Source organism: Acinonyx jubatus, chromosome C1 (genome assembly GCF_027475565.1).
Source record: "Acinonyx jubatus isolate Ajub_Pintada_27869175 chromosome C1, VMU_Ajub_asm_v1.0, whole genome shotgun sequence".
Lineage (NCBI taxonomy): Eukaryota > Metazoa > Chordata > Mammalia > Carnivora > Felidae > Acinonyx > Acinonyx jubatus.
The window spans coordinates 7,634,459-7,661,223 of record NC_069381.1 but is presented as its reverse complement, the minus strand read 5'-3'; the positions used below and the strand labels follow the sequence as shown (position 1 = coordinate 7,661,223).

The following is a 26,765-nucleotide window of genomic DNA, read 5'->3' as shown; positions in this document are numbered from 1 at the left end:
AACCGAATTGAAGCCCCCACGGTCCCCACGACACCTCTTTGGGTGTGCTTTGAAGGTTTTCTGCCTTCCGGAAACTGAGGCAGGTACCCCCTCTCGGGGCCCATAGGAGAGCCACACGGAACGGGAGTGTGTTGGGTGCTGTGTGTAGGTGGCAGTGGAGGCACCTGTTTCTCCAGCTTCCTGGGGGCTGTCCTCTGCCCGGCTGCACAGGGACACTTCCTATAGCCCAGCTGCCTGGCTCCCAGGCCCCTCACGCCCTTCTAATGGCGCCACAGTCTGTCCGGGCCAAGGGCTTGGTGTGGTCACCACGGGCCCTGCCTATCCCAGGTCCAGGGCTGCGGCTGCTACTTTCCCCTACCCGGTGTTCCTCTTGGTGCCTCATGGTGTTGGTTGAGGAGGGGACATCTCTGCCCACATGGCCGTCCCGAAACATGGCGAAAGGGCCAAGTCTGGGCTCAGGGCTCGGGGCTCAGGGCTCAGGGCTCATGGCCCATGAGCTGACCCCTCAAACAGGATAGAGGCTGGGTGAGGCCAGAGGATGCTTCCGGGGTAGTTATGGGGAGCCCCAAGTCAGGTGGCCCCGAGGCAAGGGTGAGCAGAGTCTATGAACAACTCTGCACTAAGCACCCTCTCTGGAGCCGACGAGGAGCCACGCGCAGGAGCTGAGCCCGTGTGCTCTCTAGAGGCAGGGAACCGGAGGGAGCCCTGGCCAAGGTGAGGCTGGCGGTCCCGGTGCCCTGGCAAATCAGCCTCATAGGAATTCCTGTGCTTTAGAGAGTGGCGCAGCGGGATTAGCCCAACTGCCTGGAAAGGGGAAATGCTGGGCGGAGAAACAGGGGAGCTTGGAGGAGAGGGCGGGGGCCGGGCCGGCCAGGGAAGGGCAGAGGGTGGAGGAAACTGTGGCAAGGCCGCGGCCGGGAGACAGACAGGAGGAGTAAGTGGAAGTGACAGGGTCAGGCCAGACCTTTGTCCTCCAGCCTGATTAGAGAGTCTGCCCTGGATTTCTGAAACTTTGGGATGTTGTCGGACAAACTGGAGCTTAATTCTGTCAGAGCGCCGGGGAGATTAGAATTGACATCCTGGGAGCACATTCCTGGCTGGGCAGAAATCCAGCCCCCGCTGGGAAAAACCTGTGAAAGCATGGTCAGCCCAGGGGTGGCGGCGGGGGATGCCCGTCGGGCCCAGGGGCCACTTCAGCGTTGTGGGTTGGAGCCAGGAGCCTTCAGAAGGCTGGGCCGTGTTGCGGGAAGGCCCCGGCCCAGTGGAAAGAATGGAGGCAGAGCCGCTTCCGAGTCTAACTGCTGGTTCTGCGCCTTTGCGTAGCGGTGCTGCCTTGGGAAGTGAGCTTAAGTCGGTGGAGTCTCAGTTTTCGCACCTGTAGGAAGGGACAAGTCTGCCTTCTGGACCCACTGAACGTTCCTTTGAGGTTGAAGGTGTAACCTTAGAAAGCTGGGAGGAAGGGGTCAGACTCTTCTTCATGCTCAGCCGCAGCAGAGACAGGGCCCGCTGGAGGCCTACGAGGGCTTTGTGCCATCCCTGTGGGATGCTACAGCTGAGGCATGAGACAGTGCCTGTCCCTGCACCAAGGAGGGCCTTTCCAGCAGCCAGCCCCGTCAGCTGTGAGAAGCCTGCGGTAAACCTGTGCCCTGTGTGTCTAAGAGCTCCGGGGATCCCCTGCTGAAACCAAGCGAGCCCCAGGAAGGGACGTGGGCCCTCCGGGAGCATCCAGCCCAGAATGGCTCCTCGCAGACCAAGAGGTGGGGTCAGAGGACTGGAGTGAGGACCGAGCACCTTAGCCCCAAACCAGGCCGTTTCTAGAAAAACAGAGTACCCCTCCCCGCTTCCCTCCTGATTCTAATGACTTCTAAATATTGGTAAATATTTTGGCTAATGCAGGCTCTCCTGGCAGAGAGCAAAGCTGTCTGCAGTTCAGGACCTACAAATTATTTATTAAAGATCTGAGATGCGGTGCAATTATGTGGAAAGAACCCCCCAAAATTAAATAAATAACTAACAAAATAAATAAATAACAGCCACACTGGCCTCCTGAAGGCTTGGGGAGCTGCATACATGATTGCCGTCTTGATGAAATCCCCCCGGATGTAATGAGCTGATTTTCTGCTGTTAGATGAAGGGTTCGTTAGGATAATGGAACGAAGCTAAAATATAAATGACTCCCTGTCAAGAAGCAGCTTTTGTTTGTTGATCTCCTGACAGTTCCCGGGCCAAGGCAGGGGTTTATGTGTGCACACGCATTCAGGAGCGGGCAGGAGGGCGGGAGAGGGCTTAGGGAGCTGCCCCGGGGGCCTGGCTCTCCGGTTATCCTAGGCTTTCCCTGCAAGGTGGCCCTCCTTACTTTGGGGAGCCCCAGAGCCCTGGCGGGGTGTGTGTGTCGGGGGGGGGAAAGTCCTTGATTCAGACCCTCCTTCCCCACCCAGAGGACAGACAGCTTGTTGCACGAAGCGGCTGGGGAGAGGCAAAAGGTATCTGGGGAGCCTGGCAGAGACGGATGGGCTGGGCTGTGCATGTGGGGAACCACACACGAGACGAGATGCGCTGAGCGTGCTTGCGCAGGGGAATGGTAGCATCGAGGATACGGAATCCTAGGCTCTTGAGTGACGTATGCTGGCTGAGGCGAGGCCCAGCCCTGGAGCCACCCTGGCCTCTCCATAATACCTTTTCCCTCAGCGGTCCCAAGGCGCAGCCTACGGAGAACCTAGGAATACTGGGCAGTTAGTGCACGCCAGTCTCCAGGAAGAAGGGGCCCCTCTGAAATTGTGATGATTCACCCTCCCGCCCCCCTGCTTGGCTCTTCTAAGACCTATGCAGAGCTGCCGCATGGGGAATAGCTTTCTCCTTTCTCAAGCTGCTGCTGCTGCTGCTGCTTTGGCTGTATTATTTTACTTTATTGTGGTAAGATGCAACTTCACGTAAAATTTGCCACCGTAACCATTTATCTTTTTTTTAATTTTTGTCAACGTCTGTTTATTTTTATTTTTTTATTTTTTTGAGAGAGAGAGAGAGAACTCAAGCGGGGGGTCGGGGGGCAGAGAGAGAGAGGGAGACACAGAATCCGAAGCAGGCTCCAGGCTCTAGGCCGTCAGCACAGAGCCCGATGCGGGGCTCAAACTCGTGAACCGCGAGATCCTGACCTGAGCTGAAGTCGGACGCTCAGCCGACAGAGCCACCCGGGCGCCCCTATCGTGACCATTTTAAGCTGCACACTTCAGTGGCACTAAGTACATTCGCAGGGTTGTACACCCATCACCAACATCCAGTTCCAGAAATCTTTCATCACCCCAGGCAGACACTCTATCCCTACGAGCAGCCACTTCCCAGTCCCCCTTCCCCCTGCCCCTGACAACCACCAATCTGCTTTCTCTCCCTATGGATTTGCCTGTTCTGGACCTTCCATGTGAATGGAATCCTACGACATGTGACCTCTGTGTCTGCCTCCTCTTACTTCGCATGTTTTCAGGGTGCACCCGTGTTGTGCTGTGTGAGACTTTCGTTCCTTTTCAGGGCTGAGTCATATTCCACCGCGTGGTGTTTATCCAGCCATCCTGCCGCTGGGCATTCGGGCTGGGTTCGTTCACCTTTCGGCTGTTGTGAATACAGCATCTATGAATATTCTTGTCCAAGTTTTTATTTGGGTCCGTTTTCCATTCTTTTGGGTGTATACGAGGAGCGGAGTTGCTCCAGCCTCTTCAAGTTAGTAACAAACTATATATTGAGCGCTTACTGTGTGTCGGACCATAGTGCTATGCGTTATCTCGGTGAACCTTCACAACGGCTGGGAGAACCTGAAGCTCCGCGAGGACTCTCTTTGGTTTTCGGAGGTTCTCCAGGCCTAGGACATCATCCAGCATATAGGAAGTCTTCAAGAAATATTTGATTTACTGAACCAACTGCCTTTGACGTGGGGACTTGCACCCCTGCTTTTCTGACGAAGAGGCTGAGGCCTGGAAAGGCTAAGCGGCCTGCCCCACCAGATCCCACGGTGGTAAGTGACAGAGGCGAGATTCAAGCCCCATCTCCCTGACTCTGCTCTTTTTTTTTTTTTTTTTTTTTTACATTTTTTAACGTTTATTTATTTTTTGAGAGACAGAGTGTGAGCTGGGGAGGAGTAGAGAGAGAGGGAGTCACAGAATCTGAAGCAGGCTCCAGGCTCCCAGCTGTCAGCACAGAGCCCGACGTGGGGCTTGATCTCATGAACTGCAAGATCATGACCTGAGCCCAAGTCGGACCCTTCACCGACTAAGCCACCCAGGCGCCCCTCCCTGACTCTGCTCTTGATCCCTATGTTGTAGGTTTTATCCTCCTCATGCCTAGCGCCATGCCATGCAAACAGTATGTGCTCCATGAATACCTAAGACCACTGCAGAGCAGGGGACAGAGAGAGATCTAGGGTCGATTTACCTGGTAGAGGGGCTGGGTGAAGCCTGGAGCCGGTGGTGTCTTTCTGTGCATCTGTGTGGCAGAACGTGCCCATCTGTCCAAGGAGGCACTGCCACCCCCTCATTGAGCCCTAAGCCGGCAAAGACTGCACTGGGCACTGCGGAAACCTTGTGGGCAATCTGGCCAGAATTACTCCTTACCTTGACCTTTGAGGCTCCCCGATGGGGGACAGCAAACCTGGCCACCGACCCGGATCCCTCTTATTAGGGAGAGGATGGGTCCCACCAGGAAGGTCTCAGGCACCTCTGCCTTGAGTGGTCAGGCAGGGCCCCTGGGAAATTGGAAGAGTTTCTTCCCCCCATGGGGTCTCAGGAGGGGTGGGGAGGCCGGTTCCTCTCCTGGAGCTCCGAGAGAGTAAGGCAGGAATGGGGACCCTGCAGGACAGCATCCAAGGCCAAGGCCTGGGCAGGGAAAGACTGAGACACAGAGGGTGAGCCAGAGGGCCTGGGGCTGGTGGGGGTCAGCTGCGTACTTCCCTGCTTTTTAATTTATGTTATTTATTAAAAACATTTCCTGGGGCGCCTGGTGGCTCAGCCGGCTGAGCGTCTGACTTTGGCTCAGGTCATGATCTCATGCCTTGTGAGTTTGAGCCCCGCATCGGGCTCTGTGCTGACAGCTCGGAGCCCGGAGCCTGCTTCGGATTCTGTGTCTCCCTCTCTTCTCTGCCCCTCCCCGGCTCGCACTCTGTCTCTTTTTCTCTCAAAAATAAATAAACATTAAAAACAAAACAAAACATTTCCTGAGCCAGGACTTTGACAGACCAGGGTGGGAAAACCCCTTTCCTGCCCCCAAATAACTAGACTCTCTCTCCTGTGTTGACCTGTACAGATTTTTCAGGATTCTGGCCAAATTCCAACCCAGCTTGTGTTTGGAACCACCCCCACCCCCACCCCTACCCCAATCGAGAGTCCTGATCTGATTGCTGGTGCTGGGCCTGGGCGGCCAGCCCCACCTGCCCCCTGCCTGCCTTGGGGTGTCGGGTTCCTTTCCCTAGGAGGGGACAGGCACCTGCTGGATTGTGCAGAGCCCTTGGCCCCCTCTTTGTCCCGCTAACCACTGTGTAAAAGTTTCGGGCTTCCTTTGACCTTTCTGTTTTGCCTGGTTATGCTGAGGCTGTCCCTCTGACACGCATCTCCTGGCGTGTTTGCTGGGGTAGCTGCTCAGCCCCTGCCTGCGGCCTCTGTCCCTGGCCCTTCTCCCCTGGCAGAACTTTCTATTCTTTCTTTTTTTCCCCCGGTATTCCTCTCTCTCTCTCTCTCTCTCTCTCTCTCTCTCTCTCTCTCTCCTTGTCTCTCTCCCTCTCCATCTCTCTCTCTCTGTCTCTCTCACTCTTTCACTCTTTTAACATGGTTTTCCTAAAAAGTTTTTTAATCAATCAAATTTGAGGCAGAAAATAGGTTTTGTCACGCCTGGTCCCGGGGTGGTGTGGCTCTCACTCAGGCTGCTGACAGCTCCTCAATGCAGGAAGGAGGCCAAACAGAATATTTCTCGGGGAAAGTGCCCGTTTCCATGACACTGTCCCTTGTTGTCTGTGCTGCCCCCCTCCTCAAGCTGCCGGCTGACATGGCCTCAGCTCCTGTGAAAGGGCCGTGGAGAGGGTGTGTGTGAGGGTGGGGGAGGGGGCAGGGGACAGCACTGGGGGGTAGATGGGCGGCCGACAGCTGCCCCGAGCCTCCACGGCCTGAGAGGGCTGGGGAGCAGGTAGGGGCGGCAGGGACGAGGAGCCTGGCCTGGTGCTGCATAATCAGCTGAGCCTCATAAATATGGGGCCAGGGAGCCGTGGGTGAGACGCTCGGAAGCCAAGTCCAGGATAGTCGGTGGCTACAGCCAGAGGGGACTACAGCTGGATGAGGCCTCTTCAGGTCCCGGTATGCTGGACACAGCAGCTTCCTCTCCCTTCCCGCTGCCCTCTCCCTCCTCTCCGGGGCTCTGGCCCCACCCAGCCCTCCTTCCACCCCAGCACTCCTTGTGCCCGGAGGAGCCTCCAGCGTCCCAGCTCCCCGGCCCACGGTGCCCCCACCCAGAGCTCCCCGCGGGCCCCCCGGGTCTCCCCTCTCCTTCCCACTTCCCTCTGTCTCCTTCCCGTTTGGGTCTTTTTCTCCTTCCCCTCTCTCTTCTACTCTTCTCACTCTCTTTTATAATTAATGATTAGTTTTAATTGGTTTGCTTAGGCAGCCTGACAGCAAATTAACAGAAGCCAGCCCAGGGCTGCCAGGCTCGGGGAGAGCCCACTGCGCTCCGGCACTGGCCGGGCGAAGGCAGGCCAGGCTGAGCCCGGGCCCGTGGGCGGGCTGGGCGCGCTCCAGAAGGAGAGCTGCCACAGCAAGGGTCGGGCCACACCTGGCGGGTGCAGTGGCCAATGGGAAGAAGGCAAGAGGATCTTGGCACACAAGGCACGCAATCGGCAACTTTCTCTGTACACTTCTGTTCTTATCCTCCTCCTCACCGCCCTCCCCCCCACCCACTCCCCGCCCGTTCTCATTCATATAAGACATTGTCCATGTCTTTGGAGATGAGGGCCAGGTATAAAAGGAGGGTGGGGGCCCTGCCTGCAGACTGGGGCAGGGCTCGCTTGCAACCCCACCCGTCCGCAATCATGCCGTGGGCCAGTGGGGCTACCAGCTTGACACCTCTGGGGCCAAGCTCTTGTTCTTTCACACGGACAGGAGGGACAGCAGGTGACCAGGCTGTCGGCCTGGTTAGCTCAGCTGCCTGCCTACCGTCCCGAAGCTCGAGGACCTGGTTCTGTTTGTGACTTGCCCTTCTGCACAGAACTCAACCTTTTGGCCCTCGGTTTTCTGGTCAGGGTACTTAGGATAAGTACCTGGAGGGTGGATGGGCCGGGGCGGGGTGGGGGGGGGGGCGGTGCATAGACAGCTGGCAGAGAATAGACGTGTTGGCCACGATCCCTGAGCACGTCACATCTCGTTCTTAGCCAAACGTAGGGTCTCCTGCTCTGCTCTGTGTTCTCCCGCTCTGTACTTGTCCCCACCCCCGAATCCTTTCTTAACTGCAGCATCTTCTCTGGTCCTCTGCTGGGTCCTGGGTATGCCCAGCCACTGGCTCACACAGGCCAGACCAGATGTCAGGGACAGTGAGAGGCAGAGAGAGAGAGAGAGAGAGAGAGAGAGAAGATGCCCAGGGAAGAAGAAAGAGGTGAGGCTGAACTTCTGAGGCTCCCGCTGAGGTTCCAGAATGCACCCAACCGACCTCCCTGCTCCTGTCTGCCAGGCCACCCGCCCCAGGGGCCGCTGAGGGACACCACCCCGGTCCTGGTCCCCGCGGTCAGCAATCCTGCCCCGCCCCCCCCCCTCCCCGACCAACTCCCGCAAAGTTTCCTCCGAGTGTTGTGTGCGATCAGATCTGCAAGTTGCTCTCTAAGCTTCTTGTCACATTTTGACTTAATGAAGTGCAACTGCTGAGGGATTTGGGTTCAGCGCTCCGGCCTCCCTCGCTCCCTTGTTGTCAGAAAACAGGGGCGGTTGGGGACGGCAACACCGCGCTGCAAGTCGTTATCATTCCGGTCAGTCTGTTTAACACAAAATTAAACAAAGAACTAATTAGTGCCTCATGAATTAATAAATGCACAGTTGCAGGGGAGGATGGGAGGGGAGAAAAAGGTGGTGGAAGGGAGATACTGGAGTTACAGGGTTGGGGGGCTTTTGGGGGTTCAAGGGAGGCTGGCCAGGGTGCCTGGAGAGATCTCAGGCAGAGCGTGTGGGACGGACGTACAGCCAGGCCCCGGGCCGGCTGGCTGGGATGCGAGTCTGACAGCCAGGCCTGCCCAGCGCAGTGCCTCTCAGCGGAGGGGAGAGGCCGGGCTCTCCAGCCCCTGCCCTGCGGCCCCGCCCTGGGCTCGGCCTCCACGTGCCCAGCTCCCCTCTCTGGCCTCCTCCTCTTTCCACTCTCCCACCTCACCAGCCTCCCCCTTCCTCTCTACTGCCCCCTATCTCAGTCCCCCCAGTTCCCTGCGGACCCCCAGCCTCTCACCATCTGGGCCAGGTGGGCATAGGAGGCCCGTGGGGCAAGCCTCCCCCACTGCCAGATGCCCACAGAGCCCTGTGTCGGGCAGGGTGAGCTCTGCCCGGGTGGGCACCTCTGCCCAGGCAGCCTGGCAAAGGCAGCAAAAGCTGGCAGGAGACCCAGCCCTCCTTAGGAAGACCTGTCAAGTACAATTAGCATTATCTGTCCAAATATGTCCTGGGAAAGAAAGGGAGGGCTGCAGGACTGGGTGGCATTCCGGGAGCCCTGTGCAAGGTCACCTCACCTCTTGCAATCCCCCCAATCTGATTTGGGGATTACACAGCCTAAGGAAATTGGTGTTATTCCTCTTGCATCATTGATAAGCCACAAATGAGGGAGTGGGGAGGAATAAACATAATAAACAGGAAACTCTTCCCAAGTATAGGTAGGGTTGTGAGGCCCCAGGGCTGGGGGGAAAGGGCGAGGGGGGAGAGAGGGGAGGGGGGGAGGGGACAGAGGGCTCCTTGGGTTTTCTATCCACATCAGGAGTTCGTCTCATTGGAACCTGGCTCCCCAAACTCCAGTACCAGGCAGGAGAGTCTGAGCCTGGCAAGCTGGGCTGAGTTATATGTTGGCTAAAGACCCTCTACGTTGTTGGACCGTGTCCCTTGCCCTGCGTGGGCCCCCAGCGTGGGTTGTTGCGTCTCATCGGTAGGACCTCAGGCTAGAAGGTGCTACCGTAGCACCCTCCTGGGTGGTGACACCTGTTGGTGCCATGGCCCCTGGTCCACCTCTCTGTCACCCACTTGCTGTAGCAAACAGCTTGGCATATAGCATTTGTCTTTTCAGGGGCTGGGGAGGAGAGTGAAGGAACGGGTGCTGCTGTATTCTGTGGTCCCCGGGCCCCTAGGCTTAGCCACTGCATCCCCCACCCACAGACTCCTATCTCTGCCTCCACAAGAGATGCGTGCAGTACGTTCTGACTGTTCCCTCTTTGGTTAAGGGTGTCCCGAGGACTGCATTTCTGCCCTCAGCTCTTACTGCTTTCTGAACTTTTTCAAATTTTGGTTGGCATATACTTGAATGAGCCCAAATCCATTTTTAACCCCCTTCGCCGGTCCTGGAGCATCAGCCCCTTGGCGCACAGGTGGCAAGGACCCCTTGGGGTCCTCCAACACAGCAGGTTGGAGGGCGAACACTGGGGAGTTGTGGGCATCCCGCCTTGAAAGGCTAACGGGCCTCTTCTCTCTCCCTCCCCAGGATGAAGTGACACCCCTACTTTGAGAGAGGAGCCTCTAGGACCCACTGCGAGGTAAGGCCTGAACCCCCTCCCTGATCCTTGTGTCCTCTCCCCTACCGGTGACCACTTACCTAGTACTGGCATCCCTCCAGGGTTAGGAGGATTGGGAAGATGGAGACAGGGAATTGGAGCCACACTGCCCACTTGAACCTGACAAGAAAAGATGGCCCCGGTAGGAAAATCTCCGATTGGCTCTTAGGCCGGAAATGGGCAGGGGACATGTGGATTGCAGACTTTGGGCATGGAATGCGTTCGAGGTGGTGTGGGGCAAGGAGGCATTTCTGGAGCCAGGGTCTGGCCGCCCTTCGGTACCATCCCCAGGTCTCCGCTGTGGCAGCCGCTGCTGGCTGTCCCCAGAAGCTCTGCTTGTAGCTCTTGGGGAGCCCTGCGGACTTGAAAGCCTCGGAACTCCAGCCCTGCCTCTCTCTTTGGAGCTGCCGGTCCCTGGTGGCCTCCTCCTCCCTCCACGAGAGGCTGGCAGGGAGGAGGCCTCAGGCCCTGAGCCCAGATCAGGCTGCTGACCCGCCCTTCCCAGGCCCAGGGCTTCCTGGGTCTGGCCGGGCCTTCACAGCCTGTCTCAGTCCCCGGGGGTCTCCAGGAACCTCGGGGGCCACCGGGCCTCGGCCCCAGGCAGCGCGGTGTCAGAGGTGACCGGTGGAACGCCAGTGTTATGTAAATAGCGGGACCTGCCTGGCGGGCGAGCTGGCTGGCTGCAGCCATCCATCATCCCCGCTCGGCGGGGCGGGGGACAGACACGGCACCGTGCGCCTGGCTCCAAACCTGTTTGTTTTCCCTTTGTCTCACGCGTTTCGGGCCTGGCTGTGACCGACTCCGGGTTTTGTCCCACTGGCCCCCTCCCCCGGGAGGACGGGGGGAAGGGAGGAGATTCGTGCTGCTCCCACCGCGGCATCCCTTTCGGACTTCAAAGGCTCCCCCAGCATTGTCTGTGCCTGCGGGCAGTGGCCCTGAAAACGTGATCAGAGGCGGCCGGTGTAGGGCAGGCCCGGCCCGCGCCCTGCGCTCTCACTGGGGCCCGTAGATTCCTCCCTTTGCAGCCAGCTCCACCCTGGTTACAGCCCTCCCCGGGCCTCTCTCCTCGCCTTCCTCTCCCCTGGCGTCCCTTCTGGCCAGCCCGGCCCACTGCTGCCCACTCCCGTCCCCTCTTGGCCGCAGGGTAACACCTCTCTTGGGGCATCGAGACTCCTAGAATGTCGAGAACTCCCAAGTCACTCCCTGCCCCTTCATATCATCCACGAGGATCTGAAGCAAAGTGAAGGGCCTCTTGGCATGCTGGGCGCTGGAGCCAGTTCCTGGACATCTGTTTCCCAGACCAGAGCTTGTTCCTTCCCCTTCTTTTTATCTACCCTCTGCTGGTAATGAGGGCCTGACGTCCACCTGAGGCCTCTGCCCAGCCTTTCCCTTCACTTCTTGGCACGGTCCAGATTGGATACTTCTGTCCCCAGGTGGTGGGACCCCATCTTGGGTCTTGAAAGTCCAGCCCTAGGTGCTTTCCATTCTCTGGAGCAAGGCGTGGCCCACTGCCCTTTTTTGTAAATAAAGTTTTATTGGAACATAGCCACACCCGTTCATTTGCATATTGGTTCTGGCTGCTTTGACTCCAGCTGCAACAGAGAATGTTTGGTGCAACAAGCCGAACGTATTTACTCTCTAACCCTTTACAGGACAGGTTTGCTGTCTCCTGACCTCTGCTCTTTTCTTTAAGTGGCAAAATATACATAACATGAAAATTACCGTTGTAACCATTTTTAAGTGTGTAATTTCCTGGTGTTCAGTATGTCCACCGTGTTGACTGTCACGCTGCCCTGTGCCCTTGTCTTCCGTGGGGTTGCCCTGAGGGCCGCGGGCAGTTGTCCGGGAGCCTGTCCCAGGGCTGTGGGCTGCCTGCGGGCCTAGTCTGGGGCCACCCCCTCTCTGTCTCTCTGTCCTCCTCAGGGCCTCATTCTCTGCTCAGTCCCACCCATCTAGAAGTCCTGGCTTGTCTTCCCTCTGACAGCCACCGTTTCCTCAGAGCCCGGCATCCCTTCCCATGAGCCCTGCGTAGCCTTTAACCTTCACCGAGCTCTCAGATCAGTTCCCTCTTCCGTAAGGTGAGCAGAATAGCTACTTTGCAGACAAAGTTATTGGGACAAATGAGTTAATGTGGTCAAAGGTGTCTGGCCTGGGGCCTGACAGGTAGGAAGAACTCACATTCCCTCCTCCCCTCCTACCTTTTCACCTCCCAGAGCACCAGCCGTCCCTGGGCAGGTTCCAAGGGGTTCCCCACCCCTGCCCAGGGACTTCTGAGTCTGACTTCTTGGGGGACGTGAGTCTCCTCACTCCAGTGGGCACAACGGGAGGAAACGTCCCCTACCCCGGGTCGTGGGCTGAGGGGGGTTGGGGTTCTCGTGTCTGTGCCCTGTCCTCCCCATCTGCCGCAGGGCCCTGGGAAATCGCATACCTTCTCTGGGCCCCAGTCTCTCTGTCTGTAAAAGGGCGTCCTGACCACCCTGCTCTCTGCTTCAAGAGGCTGTTGCAAGTAGGAGCCAGGTGCTTGGGGGACAGCTGGGAAGGCTGTGTTTGTGGGTGCTGCTGGCGGCGAAGGAGGACAAAGGTAGAGTCTGGGTTTGAACCTGGGCCCGTTCTGGGGGAGGTGGGAACTAGGCCATAGTTCCTACTGAGAAGTCCCTGGAGGTTACATGGTGGGCACTTGCTCTGTACGGGCACAGGGACCAAGCTGCCGTGACACGTTGCCGGTGCCGTGAGCTAACCGGCGGGGAGGGAGGCCAGGGGAAGGGGAGGGAAGGTGGAGCTGGGCAGCAGTCGGAGGTCTGAGGCCAGAGCCGTGTCCACTGGCCGCCCACTCCTGCTGCTGCTGCTGCCGGCTCTCTTACTGCGTCTTTTCACGGGCTCCTGGCCTTGCGCGTGTGTGTTTTCCCTCCCAGCATCACACCGGTCTCTCTTCCTGCTTGCCTTCCCACCACCCATACTGCCACCCCCAGCTCCACGGCTCGCTCTCTCTCTCCCTCTCTCCCTCTCTCCCTCTCTCTCCTTTTCATCTACTCCGAAGGCTTTACTTTACTTCCTTGTCACCCTAATTGATTGCATTAACCTTTCAGCGTATTGGATTTCCTCGGCATCGTGCAGAGAGCCCTGTGCAATATGCTTATAATCTGAGCCATAATGGACAGTTTGCAGTCAACAAGCCCCTTCTCCCTTCTCTGCCATCGGCCCCGTGACATCTCTCTTGCCCAGGCCACCATGGCCATTTCACCCCCCCGCCGGCAGGGGTGGGGCAGTGGGTGAGGCTGGGTGGAAGCAGACACAGCTTGGACCCACTGATGGATCTCCCTGCATCTCCCCTCCTCCCGGCTCTGCCCCCCCCCGGCTCTGCCTCTGCTTCTCCAGGCCTCCCGGCCCAGGTCCTTTGCCAGGCCTCTGGTCTTCGAGAATCCTCTCGGCTCCGCTGTCTGCTTCTGGGACTCTGACTAATGAAGGGCTCACGGGGCCAGCTTGGATTTGGGGAATAAGACAGTCCCCTGGTTCCACCGGATGGTTCTCAGAGCAAACCATCACTCCTTTGCTTGCCTAGGAGGCTTTGGGGAAAGATGATGGTGAGCACTTCAGGAGATGGAAAAATGTGATACAGGCCGCGGGGCAGTAAGCCGGAGAGAAGCCTCCGTGAGGCAAGATGGCTTAGCCTCACAGGAGACTCGCATGGGGGAGGCAGGAGAAAATGCGAGCTGGCTGCTCAGGTTAGTAGGAAAGGGCTCCCTCGGGTATGTTCCAGATGGGCACCTCCTCATCCAGCATCAGGCAAAGGAGCCAGTCCGTGCCAGCTGCCCCGTCCCGGGCGCTCGGCGAGTCCCGGCCCCGTAGGTCCTGGCTGGGGCTGCCAGCCTGCAGACCCAAAGCCCGGTCAGCTGAATCTTTATTCACAACAGGATGGATGTCGGGTTGAATACATTAGTGTCAGGCCGGAGGAGCGGGACGGAAGCTCCCCTTAGCGCTGGTGGTACTTCCTCTCTCCCGCGCTGTTCCCCCCTCCCCGCCCCCACTCTCTGTCCATCATCTTCTCCTTCTGAGCATCCCCTCCTGCCATCCCTCCATCACTCCGAAGGGCAGGCTTTGGCAACAGGGGGGCCGGACTAGGTCCTTCCCACCCTCTCCCAGGGATTTTGGGGGTGGGCAGAGGGCACAGCAGGGAGAAGCCACGCAGCGAATTAAAGTTTGGTGATTGTCAGTGTCAGGAGAAGCTAAATAACCCTGTAACTAGTATGAAGGTGAAGTCACGGCCTGCTGCACATGGAAAATATGAGTGCTCTGGGAGACAGGGAGAGTGAGCGGCAGAGTCTGCCCGCCGTGGTGGGCAGCCTCCTCTCCAGGGACCCAGCCAGAGAGGCGGGAGGAGGACCATGCCCTCTCCCATCGCTGCCAGGGAACAGCCGCCCAGGACCCCCTCCACATATGAGGGGCAGCTCAGCTGCTTAACAACCTGCTGGCCCAGCACTGGGGACCCGGGCAGATGTCCGTAGGCACCCAGCAATATACACTTGTGGACGCCAACCCATCCGCCTGGGGCCATGTCAGTCCTTCCTCACTCGTCCCTACTAGTGCTTACTCTGTGCCAGGCTGTGTGCTCTGCCCTGTACGACAACTCTGTGCAGTAAGTGCTGTTGTTCTCCCCCCACCTTTTTGTCCCCACTTTTTTATAACCCACTTTACTGAGCTATAGTTTACACGCAGTGTACAATTCATTGGCTTTTTAGTATATTCCCAACATCGTATGGTCGTCACCACTATCTAATTTTAGAATGTTTTCATCACCCCAGAAAGAAACCCCGTACTCATTAGCAGTCACTCCACCTTCCATCCCCAGCCCTGGGCAATCACAAATTATTCTCTTTGATGCTGAGAAAATGCAGGCTCAGAGAGGGTCAACAACCTGATCAAGGCGGCACAGCCAGTGAGTGATAGAGCCGGGGTTCAAACCCAGGTAGCGGGACTCCAGAGTCATTGCTCCTCGAAGGACCGCCCGATGTCTTGGCTGCGCCCCCCTCCCCCCAACATGCCCTGCTACACGTTGCTAACAGCCCGGGCTCAGGCGTGTGTGAGCACCATCCAGACACGTAGGCCCAGGCGGCAACACGCGTCTCTCTCCCGAGGTAGACTTGCGAGTCCATACAGAAAAATCTCACACCCCTCGGAAGGACAGCCAACGTCCCCTCCTCTTGAACCTTCTCTTCCAAGCCCAGCTCCTGGAAGGGAGGGTTGGCTGGCACAGGAACCAGCAGCAACAGGGGAGCTAAAGTGGCCAGCGAGACCTAGGTGGTTTGAGAGTTTTAAAAGGAGAAATCCCCGTATCGCCTGTAGCCGATCACTGTAACTAAAATCCAATGCCAACACAACATTCCAGAACAGGTCCCGCCCGGGTTGGGGCCACTGGCTAGGCCTTGCCGTGCCCACAGGAGGACTCAAGGAACTCCGCTCCCACATCACACTTACTCTCTTTCCTTCTGACTCTCACTCTGTCCTTTGCTTCTTCTGTCCTCCCCCCCCCCAACCCCCCGCCGCCTCTTTCTTCCTTACACTCCTGCTTTCACTCCCCAAAACTTCAAACAAACAGACAAACGTTTGTGGCCACCCTCTTGACTCGCAAAATTTGGGAATTAACGTGAAACTCTTGCTGCCTCTGATAAGGGATGAGTACAGGGAGAGACAAAGGGAAAGGTAGGCCAGAGAAGGAGTCTGTTGGATTTGGTTTGGGGTTTTTTCCTCCTTCTTCTCGCTCCCTCCAAAGCGGAGGATCCGGCCGGGCCAGTTTGGATATTTATTAAGAAAAAGCCAAAGATAATTAACTTTTTTGTTTTTGTTTTGTTTGTGGGTGCCTCCCCTGCTGGCACTGCTGACTGCCTGGCAAATTAAACCTGCTCCCTGCCCCGGCGGCGGCTTGGCTCTGCTGTCGGCTGTCCCGACACCGCCGGGGCCCATCAGCTGCCCACCCGGCCACCCACCTTGGGTTTCAGACCTAGGGTCGCTTTATGCCACCACCGATGCCACGTCCCCAGGCTCTTGTGACTTCTAGAGCAGCCTTTAGAGCTGGGTAAGTGGCCTGCGGGGAGACAGAGAGGAGGGCTACTGTTGGGGTTGTGGCCAGCATTTCCCTCGGAGGAGAAGGGGTGAAAGAGTAAGGGCTGCCAGGGGGGCCAAGGCACATCCTCCGGCCAGTTCAGGGTTGTCAGCTTTCCAGAAGAGGGTGAGGAGAACAGAGAATGAGCTGCGAGGGCAGGAGAGGCCAGATTTGGGCCGTGCCCACCACCAGCTTTCTCCTGGGAGGCCGCTACACTGCGAGGACCCGCGGCCCCTGGGAACGCTCTGGAGGAGACTTGGGGCCACAGCACCATCCCCTGGTATCTGTCCGCCCTCAACACTGCCCCCCCCCCGTCCCCCTCCCACCTCTGGTGCAGCCTGGGCCCCACGGGGTGGTCGGGGAGCCGGCACTGCCTCGGGTCTGCTGCCTTAGAACCACGCAGAGCCCTGAGGCCGAGCTCCGACCTGAGCCCGAGCCCTGTCCTGTCCGTGGGCCAAGTGACAGACCTCTCGATGGGCAGACAGAGTTGGGAGCCAGGACGGCCAGTGAGGAAGGCAGGTCCTCTTGAGGGGCCAGCCAACCCCAAGCTTGGAGTTGGAGGTGTGGTTTGCCCCTCTGCTAAATTAATATGCCTCAGCCCCTCCCCTGGCAGAGACCTCTCCTCTGTCCCCCCGGCTTCATCCGCAGCTGGGCAAGGAGGTAGCGATGTGAGGTCCTTCCAGGAGGGGAACCTGCTTGGGAGCTGGGCACAGAAAGGAGGGCATTTTTTTCAAGGATTTTGCTGGCCCTTTTTTTTTTTTCTCTGAAATATAAGGATGTGCAATTTTTTTGGTTTCAATTTAGCATTGGAGAATTTTATAATTTAGTAATTAAAATCTCTGATAGGCTTTAGAAATTGCGGCTAATTGAATTTAATGGGAAGATGATTTTCAATTTTATTTGATTACCGGGACCCCTGGCATCGGTATTTATGGGAAAAAAATGGGAAATGTGCTGTGTGGGCTAAGATGGCATAATTGAATTAGGGATAATCGGATTTCTCCGTCATGAATTTCACTATAATTTTCCTATAATTTTCCATTAGATATCTAGTTTACAAATATTCACAAAGAAATGAAGCTCTTTCGGAATGGAGATTGCTGGCTAACAGGATTACAGGGCCGGGCGTGTGGTTGTGCCAGCCTCTATACCGCCATAATGCGATCCCTGTATCTGCCTTCTACTTAGCTTAAGCCTGGCCTCAGCCATGCGCTCCCCCACCCACCCCACTGCTCCTCTCTGTCCCTGTCTGCCCCCTGCCCCGACACCCGCCCGTCCACGGCCCGCGACTCCTTGTGCCCTGGCAGACGGTCCCGTCCCCATGCCCCGGCGCTTCCTGTCCGCACTGTGCGCACTCGACGTTCACCCGGACAGCCCTCCCTCCCTCAGCCTGAGGAGCACACTCACACGCAAACACACGGACTCCCTCGCAGGTGCGAACATGCTTATTCACATGCACACACACTCCTTTGGCCAAGGCTTCTGTGCCCTGGCCCAGTCGCCTCAGAGGGAACCAGTTTATTGGGATCCTGGGGTGGGGTGCAGGAACAAAAGGAGCTTTGTTCAAGTTTATGTGAAAGTTACAAATTCAGAATGAGAGCAGATAAAGCCTGAGATATCTGGTGTGTAAACAGGCTGGTGAGTGAGAAGGCCCCAGGCTCGGGAGGGGGAGAGAATGAGTGGGCCCTCTGGGGGTGTGAGCAGACCGGGAGCCAACCATGGAAGCCGGCCTGGGGAGCGCCGCCGGTTTCCCCTGGACTCGTGTGAGGGGCCTGGTGGGTGGGCTCGCTGTGCACAGCTCCCCATTTGCTCTGGGGGTGGGGCGTACAAGGACGAGCCAGCGTCTCTGGGCCCAGGGCCTCAAGACTGGGAGGGATGGTGGCATTGGGCTTTCCGTCCCCCGAATCCCAGGCACAAATGTCCTCCCTGTGGCCTGGCCTCAGGGTCTAAGAGGTGTCACCACATCGGGGTCCTCAAGGCAAAAATGGGCCACAGCCTCAGAGATGCCAGAGATGTGGGCCTCTCCCCTTCGTACGAGCACACACCCAAAGAGAAAGAAAGAGAACTCTGGGGACCCCTCCATTGTGCAGCCTCTGACTCACACCTCATGCATGATCTTGATGCCTCAGCCTTCTTTCTCCTCAGACCTTCTCGAATCGTAACATGCCAAGATGGCCTCATTCTCTGTGCCTCCCTGGCCTCTTCTCCACTCTTGGACAAGGCCTCTTAAGCCTGCAATGGCTGATCGCGGCCATCGCCTTGCCAGCCCACGCATCCCTCCACCACTTTGCTTGATGGGTCCCTCTAGCTGGCCCTATGTGTTCTGTGTCCTTCCAGCTCTCCAGCCTTTGTCAGAGGCCCCAAAGTCATCGTGCAGCCAGTCCAATTGGCCTTGTCTGGGGAACTGAAAGGCATGCCCTCCCATGCCCTGACCACCATCGGCAGAAGCCACAAGGACATTCAGAGACAGCCAGTGGGCCGTGTGGGTCACATACGCAGGGGACTCCTGATAACGCACATCATCCAATAAACCCTGAACTCGTACTCTTACGTCTTCAGGCTTCCTTCCACACCCTGGTTGCCCAGGTGGAGAAGCAGGCACTCAGGATTGGGGCTTGGGATTAACTGCCTGTTGTGACAACCCAAAGCTGTAGGCCTTACTTTGGAGAGCCACAGGTGAGAGCACGCAGAGGCATGTAGAGACTCCAGAGTAGTTCTGGACGCAGAGGTCCCCTCTCCAAGATCCCACGTGCGGAACAGAGCCCAGGGTCTTCTGTGCATGACTGCCCTGTACCAGCACATGTCCTAGCCTCCAGGTAGCACGTGGCTTGGCCTCTGCTCCTGTATTCAGAGCGTTGGGGTCACAGGATGCTCAGTAAAGCTTCTGGGCCTCTCCAGCTACTCTTCCTCCAAAGGGACAGGGCAGGCCTGAAGGGTGGAGGGTTGTGTGTGACAACCAGCAAAGGGGGTTGCCAAGAGTCAGCAGGGGAGGGCGGTCAAATAGGGGAGAGACGCAAACCTCCTCCTTGTGAGGCCATTTGGAGCTAAAAAGAAGACGAAGAAGAACAATAAGGGGAAAGTGGGAGAAAGAGTAGATTGGTTTTTTTCTCTGACTTCTTTGCCCCAAGGTTTCCCTGGGCACCTCCCTTGGCAAAGTAGAAATACTGCAGAAATAGGCCAGTGCCATTTTGCTGAATGCTGCCCAAAGACCAGAGAAAACCCAGGGTCTATTCCGTTCCCCTCACTGAAGGCAGTGTGGCCTTCCCTGAAGCAGGAGGAGAGGAAGGCAGCAGAATGGTTACACAAGGAGCAGAGGGAGAGCTAGAGACAGTAGGATCCAGGTACTGTACCAGCTAAGCTGCCCACGTTCCTGTTCCAGCTCGCCTGGCTGTCTCCTTCCTTGAACACCCCCCCCCCCCAAATCCAATGGGTAACTTGGATCACTAAAATTTAAGGAATTCCACATACCTGTCTGCAGCAGGGACGTCTGGGGGACAGGAGACCCACAAAAGTGCTTTCTGGGGGGGGGGGGGGGAGTGCCTTCCAGGGACAAGGAGAGCACAAGGAGTCCTGGTCCAGAGAGGAACTGGCAGGCAGGAAATGCCGCGGCTGTGGGGCAGGTGGCTTGACCCTGGCTCCTTGGTTCAGGAATACCTCTGCCCTCTGTGCCCGGATCCTTACTGGGGCATGGCAGAGGAAACAGGGTGGGAGGGAAGCCCACGTGATGGCATGGAACTGTGTTGGGGTGCTCCGAGTAAAGGCTGCCCAGGGGGGTGAGGGAAAAAAGAGGTGCTGGACTCCCCTCACGGCCCAATTGAGGGGCTGGGGGCTGCACTTTGGAGGAGGTGGAGGAGGAAGAGGAGGAGGAGAAAGGCCGGGAGAGCAGAGATGTGTAGGCGGCCAGGGTTGGCCTGGGTCGGGAGGGCACCAGGGCCCAGTCAGGGCGAAACCAAGAGGAAGTGGCTGAAGCCTAGGGTCCTGGCTCTCCTGGAGCCTGCAGCGGCGGCTGGCTTGCAGAGCAGCTCGAGCGGACTCACGTGTCCCGGGCCACCACCGTCCCCCCCCCCTCCAGGCCGACCGCTCGGCAGTCTTTCCTCCTTGGAACTAAAAAGCTCCGCCACCCCCCCCCCCAAGAGTCGGGTTTGAGGGGACGTGGACGCTTTGCTCCCCCGGCACCCGCAGCACTCTGGGCGCCCGCCGGCCGCGCGAGGGGGAGCATGAGGGCGCGGCCCGGCGGGCGCGACCCCGTGGCGCTCACACCTGCGCCCGCCCGGGCGGAAAAGTTTGCGCGGCCGCGCGCGCCGTGAGCCCTCGGCCGGCGGACGCCGTCGAGCGGCGCCCGCGGGGCTCCGGGCGCAGAAGGGAGCGTGCGAGCGCGCGCCCGCCGGCGTCCGGCCAGAGTTGCTCGGGGACGCGAGCGTCGCCAGCCTCGCCCCTCCCGCCCCGGTCCGCGCGCCGAGTCCCCGCCTCCCTCTTCCCGAAGTCTAAGGTTTGGGGACTCGCAGAGCCAATGAGGCCGGCCGCCAGAGCGGGTGCGCTGGGGCCGCGCGCGCGCGCGCGTGGGGAGAGGCGGGGGCGCGCGTGCGGGATTGGGGCGGGCGCGTGCGTGCGGCGCGGCGCGGAGGGCGAGCGCGCGCCCATTCACTCCGGCACCGCGGCGGGCGGGCGGGCGCGCGCGGGCGGGCAGAGCTCTGCTCTTTCACCTGCCGGGGCGGCGCGGCCCGGCCCGGAGGAGGCGGCGCCGCGGCCGCCCTGCCAATCACCTCGGCGCCTGGCAGCGCCCCCGGCCGCTCCCGCCCGCCCGCTCCCTCCTGCCAAACTGTTACCCTGAGTGTTACCGTCAGGAGCAATGACATCAGGGCTTTAAAACAACTTGTTATTCGGGGAGTAATCAGTTGCAATTAGGCATTAATTAAGTATTATGAAAGTTGATTATTTAAGTGAATTCGGCTTTCGACTCTCCGACTATGGTGAGTACGGGAGTGGGGCGGGGGAGGGCAGGGGGCGCCGCCGCGGGGCTCGACCCCGGCGCGGGCGGGGGGCGCGGGCGCGGGCGCGGGCGGGGCCGAGCGCGGGCGGGATCGCCCCTCGGCCTCGAGGGCCGCCCGGGCCCCCCGACCCGGGCCGCGTCTATAAATAGTTTCTCTTTTAGTTTAATAAACTCGAGAGCAGAGCGGAGCCGCTCCGAGTGTGCAATGCCGGAGCGTGAGAGCGAGCGGGGAGGGAGGGAGAAACTTTCGCTCTCCCTCCCGGGCCCCCCTGTCAGTGCTCGCCGGGTCCCCGGGACTGGTCGGGCCCTCGCTGGGGGGTGCGGCGAGCGGAGGGGGGCGGGAGGGGGGCGGCGGGGGGCACCGCGAGAGACTAAACAGATGTTTTTTCTTTCCTCTTGTGTTTTTGGCGTTCCTCGAAGAGTTTGGGACCAAGGAGAGGAGAATGGATCTCGGTACAGGTACCGGCGGTGGGAACCAGGGGAGGCTCTTTCGCTTTTCTTTCGGTTCTTTTACGGAAGTTATTATTTTTAGCCCAATGAGGTAGCAGCTGAGCAGGGGGTGGGGGCTGGCCTGGAGAGGGTCCGGCGCCCGCTGCGCTTCTCGCCCTGGTTTCTGGATTGCGCGGCTTCTGATGATATTATTGTTATTATTTGTTACTTGCTTAGTGACTGTGACTAATTTGATGCTTGTCATTATGAAAGAAGCGAGGGGAGAGGGAGCTGGGGGGCACCCAGAGAGAGGATTTAGGGGTTTTCTGTGGGGGTTTTTGTTCTCCGTGTTTTTTGAGTGGCTCCGTGGTGTGTGTGTGTGTGTGTGTGTGTGTGTGTGTGTGTGTTTCTTTTTCACTGCAAAGATCTCTGTGTGTCAGGCTGTGGGGTGTGTGTTTTTATTTTTTTAGTGGGGGGGGTGGTTTAGTTTTTGAAAGCAGCGTCCTGTTGGGAAAGGTGGTTAGTCTGGTTTCGGGGCGACTGTCTCAAGGTAAAGGAATTTAATTTATTTGGGACAAGGCTGTGTCGGATGATCAAGCTGCTTATTATGGCTAATGAGTATTTTTCACCTGAGAATCCGTGGGATGCGGCGGCTGTTATCAGTTCAAAGTGAGGGGCCCAGGACGCTCTCTCATCCCCCCTTTTCGCTCCCCTCCCCCAGGGGGACACCAGACAAACTACTAAATTTGGATTCTGGGTTTTAGAGGGCCTAGTATGGCGCCTTAGGCTCGGGTTTCAGATAGCATGATGCTGGCCTGGGGCAGTTTATCCTGATATTTTGGAGCTTTTATCGGTTTTAATCTAAGTTTTTCAATATTTTGCTTCTCTTTTCATCTGGGGTTCCAACACGAGCCCAGGGTGAGGTTTACCATAAGCGCCTCAGGCTTTCAGTTCGCCAGGTCTGTTGAAACCACATTTTGACCAGGACCCTCAGATCCCAGCCTGACAAAAGCCACTGTCTTCTTTCTAAATGTTTTTGGAAGAACTCAGTAGTAAACAGGTTGAAAATTCATTGAGGCCGATCTCTGAACCCTTGTGTTTGATTTATAGAAGAATAGGGGGCTGTTGGGCTTGTTATTTGTAAGGGGCCCAAGTTCATGGCATTGCCCCTTGGGACCCATGAGCTGACATTTGACCTCCTGAGGTCAAAGGGGAGTGGGCAGAGAGGGCAGGAGGCAGCAGGGGGGTGGGCAGGGCCAGTGACAGGGTGACCGACTTCGGGAAGTGGGTGTGTGTTTGTGGGGAGAGGGTGGCTCAGAGCTTGTGATTGCATCCAGCCAGGTGTGATCTCTGGTAATCAGATGTGGAGGTCCTTGGGACCTCCGGTGCCCAGGAAGGGGGTGACACCCCCTGCGGGGCAAAGTGGTGAAGGCCACTTCTGTCACCCTGCCCCTCCCTGGCCTCCACCCCCACCTTAATCAGTGCCTCCTTCTCCCAGGCCCCACCCCCTTTCTTCAGAAAGAGGGCCCCCACCCAACCCAGCCCAGAAGCAGACCTTACAGATGGGCCTCGGTTGGCACCACCCCCTACCTGGGGCATAGGAGCCTCTGCTTGTGGGCGGGCACAGTGGACCCAGGCATTACTCAGCTGGAAGGCGGGCCTTCCTCGTCTCCCTCCTCCTAACCTGGGTGCCAGCTGGAGCTGGCATCCATCCTCCTGCCCTACACCGACCAGTCCCTTCCAGTCTGCTAGGGGCACAAGGCTCCAAAGTGCCTCTGGAGGGTGTCCCCGACTGGAGAGAGAGCCTCCTGGGCCTGTGGGTGGCAGAACCTCTTGTAGCACCTCCCCTGGGCTTTAGGGAGGCTCATTTCTCCCTGCATTCCAGGGACAGCCTCTGGAAACTTGTCCTAGAAGCTAGAAGAGCCACTTAGGTGGACTGGTCCCTCCTGCCGCTGGAGCGAGGCTCTTCGAGCAGGACCCGGGCCTGCCCTCTCGCCACTCAGTGAGGGAAGGTCAGGGTGTCAGAGCTCTGACTGTTTCCTGGAGGAGCAATCTGGTGATACCCCTCCGCCTTTTCTTTGAACTTGGAAGTTTCACTTAATTTCAGAACTTCAGAAGAAAAGCGCCTTTTTCCCTGTTCACAAAAAAAGGGAAGCAGTTGGGAGCTCTGAGATCCCCTCTGAGACCACCTTTGGGCTGGCTCCATGCTGGTCTTCCATCGACATCTGGAATGTTCTCCGGGACACAGCCATAGCCAGAGGCCTCGTCGCTGGCCAGGGCTCATTGCTGGTGCTGTGAGGGGCTCCTTCTTGGGGAGAGTGGAGGGCGGACCACGGACAGCTTCCACCAAGGGCTTCTCTGGCACAGTACAAGGCACAGGCCCCAAAGAGTCGCTGGCACCAGGGATCCTATAAGCATTGGGTCATGGGTTAGCATCATCTCCAGCCTGGGACAGGTCCAGGTCCTGAAGCACTCTGGCCATAAGTCATTCAGTGATGGGAGAGCCAAGGCTTCTCAGGAGGGGACAACAGGACCTCAAGATCCTCGGGGACCATGTGGACCCCTATTCCCCCACCATAGTTCAGCCAAGGGCTGGATCAATCTGGACGTCTTTAGCAATAAAAAATGCCGATGTCGTCCTAATTCACCAGGCCCCGAGATGACAGCAAATTTACATTTTTTAATTAAACTAGCAGCCAGTTTTTATGAGAGGGGGTTGGGTTATGCAAATCAAATGGTTGTGTACGGAAGATTAGGAGAGTTTGGGAATAAATTCCACAAATGCTAATAAAAAAAAAAAGGAAAGGGAAAGAGAGGAGGGAGGGAGGAGAGAGAGGAAGAGAGGAGGACATAGTTCCATTAGGCCCTTTTAGAGTGATTTCCCTGGGGGAGGGAGCCGGGCAGGGGAGGGGCGGGGGAGGGAGCTTTCAGACACAGGTAAATCCATCCTGCAGTTGGGAAACTCCCCAGGATTAGGCCCCACTAGGCCGATTGCTAGGCCCCAACAAGACCGGAGGCAGAGGCAAAATGGCTGTGAAGCAGCAGCCGAGCTTTGAGAAGGACCTTGCCCTTGGTCCCCCCGGATCTGGTTGTCACTGCCCCGCTTTCCTCAGGGGGAGCATGAGAAGAAGAGGAGGGGCCGTCCAGGGCTAGAGCTGTCCGTCAAGATCCAGGCTGGGCTCTCCCAGGTGGAGGGCCAGATAGGCAAGAGAGCGAGTTCAAGGGGATGGCCATGGACTGCACAGAGGGCCGGAGAGGGCTGGCACTGTCCACTTGGCACCGTGGCTGCAGCCATGTTGTCGACGGGGGTCAGTGGGAGGAATCGGGGTTGCTCGCTGAGCCAGACCTGCTTCTTTTTCCCTGGGATAAGGTCTACCGGAACTCCAGGCCGGGGCACCCTGGTATTGTGTACCAACCGCCCCCCCCCCCCCCACACGTGCGACCCACCCACCACCGTTGCATCCTGGCCCTGGCCTCAGCTGTGGAGGAAGCCCAAGCAGGTTGCCCTCGATTTTCCTTCCTCAAGCCTTTACTTGGCCAGATACACCCACTCGACCAGTCTAAGCTGGGGCCAGTCCCTGCAGTCAGGTTGGGCACCGGTTTTGCCAGTCTGCTGCAGGGGGTGGGTACTCCGGTGCCATCTTGGCAGGAAGGAGCCGTCAGAGCCAAGGACAGAATGGGCTGTCTGGGAAGTAGCGAGTTTCCTGGTACCATTCAAACAGAGGCTGGCTGTGACGTTTGCAGGGACTTGAGCATCAGATGACCTTTAAGTCTCTGGCTTTCCAACTCCCAACTTGATTTTACCGGGGAGGTTCGGTCTTGGGGGGCAGGGTTGAATGGACGAGGTGAGAAGCACATCATTTGGGCCTTGTCTTTGGAGGCGGGTGTTTGAGACGGGTGCCTCTGGACCGTGAAGTGGCCCTTGACCCAGCCCTGGTCCGAGCTATCAGACATCAGAGCAGATCTCAGGATGAAAGTCCTGGCGTAGCCGTTCTCCTGTAACAGGAGGCAGAGGCAGCAAGGGCCAATCTGGAAGGATCCCTGGAGGGGACTCACCCCAGGCCCTTTTCTCCTGGAGGGACCGGCCAGGAGAACCCATTAACTCTTCTCCCCAAGAAGGGCACCGGGGTCAGTTAGTCAGACCTCCGTGCGGCCTCCCCATTGCCCTGACGTTCCCCCATCCCCCACGGCCAGGGAATCTGGCTGAGTCGCAGCTTGGGTTTTTATGATGGAAAAATAAAATAAACGGAGGCACCTTTGGAGGGCTGAGCCACGCGGCAGCATCCCCTCATTAAAGCTGCTGCCCCTGGCTCAAGTCCCTGGGCTGGGGATTGGGTGCGGCCCGGGGAGCCTCTGGGCGCCCACTCCTCTGCCTGGACCCCGCGGGTCAGTGGTGCGCCTGCCTGGCCCGCTGCCATCAGCCTCCTCTGGCTGGCCCACCGTTCTCAGAGGGACCAGGTCGTTTCTCCACCCCCGGGCCCCAAGGCGTGTCCTTTACCACTGCCCTTTCTGAGCTGGTTTTTAAACCTTGACCACCCTGGCTGCTGCCACATCTCCTTGTCTCTCTCCTCCTCCTTTTCCTTCTCTTCCTCTTCATCTTTGGGGGCTGGGGAGCGGAAGTTGCTCTGTAGTCATTCCAGCCTGTGGGTCCCCAAGGCAAGCAGTAGCTGTTCCAGGGTAGCTGGGCCAGGATAAGGCAGGGGGAAGAAGGAGCAGGGAAGCAGAAGAAGGGCTGGTGGTCCCAGGGTGCAGAGGAAGGCCTCCTTCACTTGGACTCATGGTGACAGGTGGCAGCTTGGTGGTCCAGCACTCACCTCTCTGGCTGCCTGACCGTAGCATAGCATCCTCACACCCCACATTCATCAGGACGTAGTGTTCCCTGTCTGGAAAGAGACCCCACGCGGGTGATGAGGTCGGAGATTCGGTAAGCATTTGGGAGAGCGCCCGCTATCGTGGCTGCACAATTGAAGGCCGCCTGGTCCTTCCCTGGTTTCCAGGACCTGCCTGGTGGAGGGGGACAGGTGTGTTCATCTGTCACACGGGGCAAAGGAGCACAGAGTGGAGAGCGCAGGGAGCTCTGTGAAAGGGTGGCCTTCGAACTTGATAAAGGATGGGAGGTATTGGGACAGATGCAGACGGATGTTCCCTGCACCCCCCACACCTTCTAGGCTTCCACACGGCCTTTCTCTGTCTTGCCTTGTACTCCTCACCACCGCCCCCAACAGAACTCCTGCTTCCATTGTGCAGCCACAGCCTTCTGCCCTTTCCGTCCAGGCCACCCAGCTCCCTAAAGCAGGCCCTCCTGCCTCCCTTGCCCCCTCCTCCTTGCAGGCCTCATACCCACTTGGTCCTGGAAAGAGATAAGAACCAAGAGGCTGGCGGGAGGCCTGCGTGTCCGTGGATCTGGTCACGCGATTGGCAGTAGTGTGTCCAGGTGGCGCTCAGACTTCCGTACCCTGGTCCCCAGGAGGTCAAGGCCAGGAACCCACTTTCTTCTG

At 58.1% G+C, this 26,765-nt stretch overlaps 1 protein-coding gene across 7 annotated transcripts in view; it reads left to right on the top strand.

Annotated features, from left to right (window-relative positions):
• Positions 1-26,765, top strand: part of CASZ1 (castor zinc finger 1) — a 153,404-nt gene that overhangs the window by 79,742 nt on the left and 46,897 nt on the right. For 2 of the 7 annotated variants that reach the window (XM_053207041.1, XM_053207034.1), the window contains exons 3-4: positions 9,682-9,733; positions 21,259-21,297. In XM_053207041.1, the coding sequence (XP_053063016.1) occupies positions 21,282-21,297 (16 nt within the window). In that variant the 5' untranslated portion in view covers positions 9,682-9,733; positions 21,259-21,281. Of the gene's footprint in view, positions 1-9,681; positions 9,734-20,647; positions 20,819-21,258; positions 21,298-26,765 lie in introns of those variants that run through there. The other 5 variants (XM_053207043.1, XM_053207029.1, XM_053207027.1 and 2 more) reach the window with 5 other exon arrangements.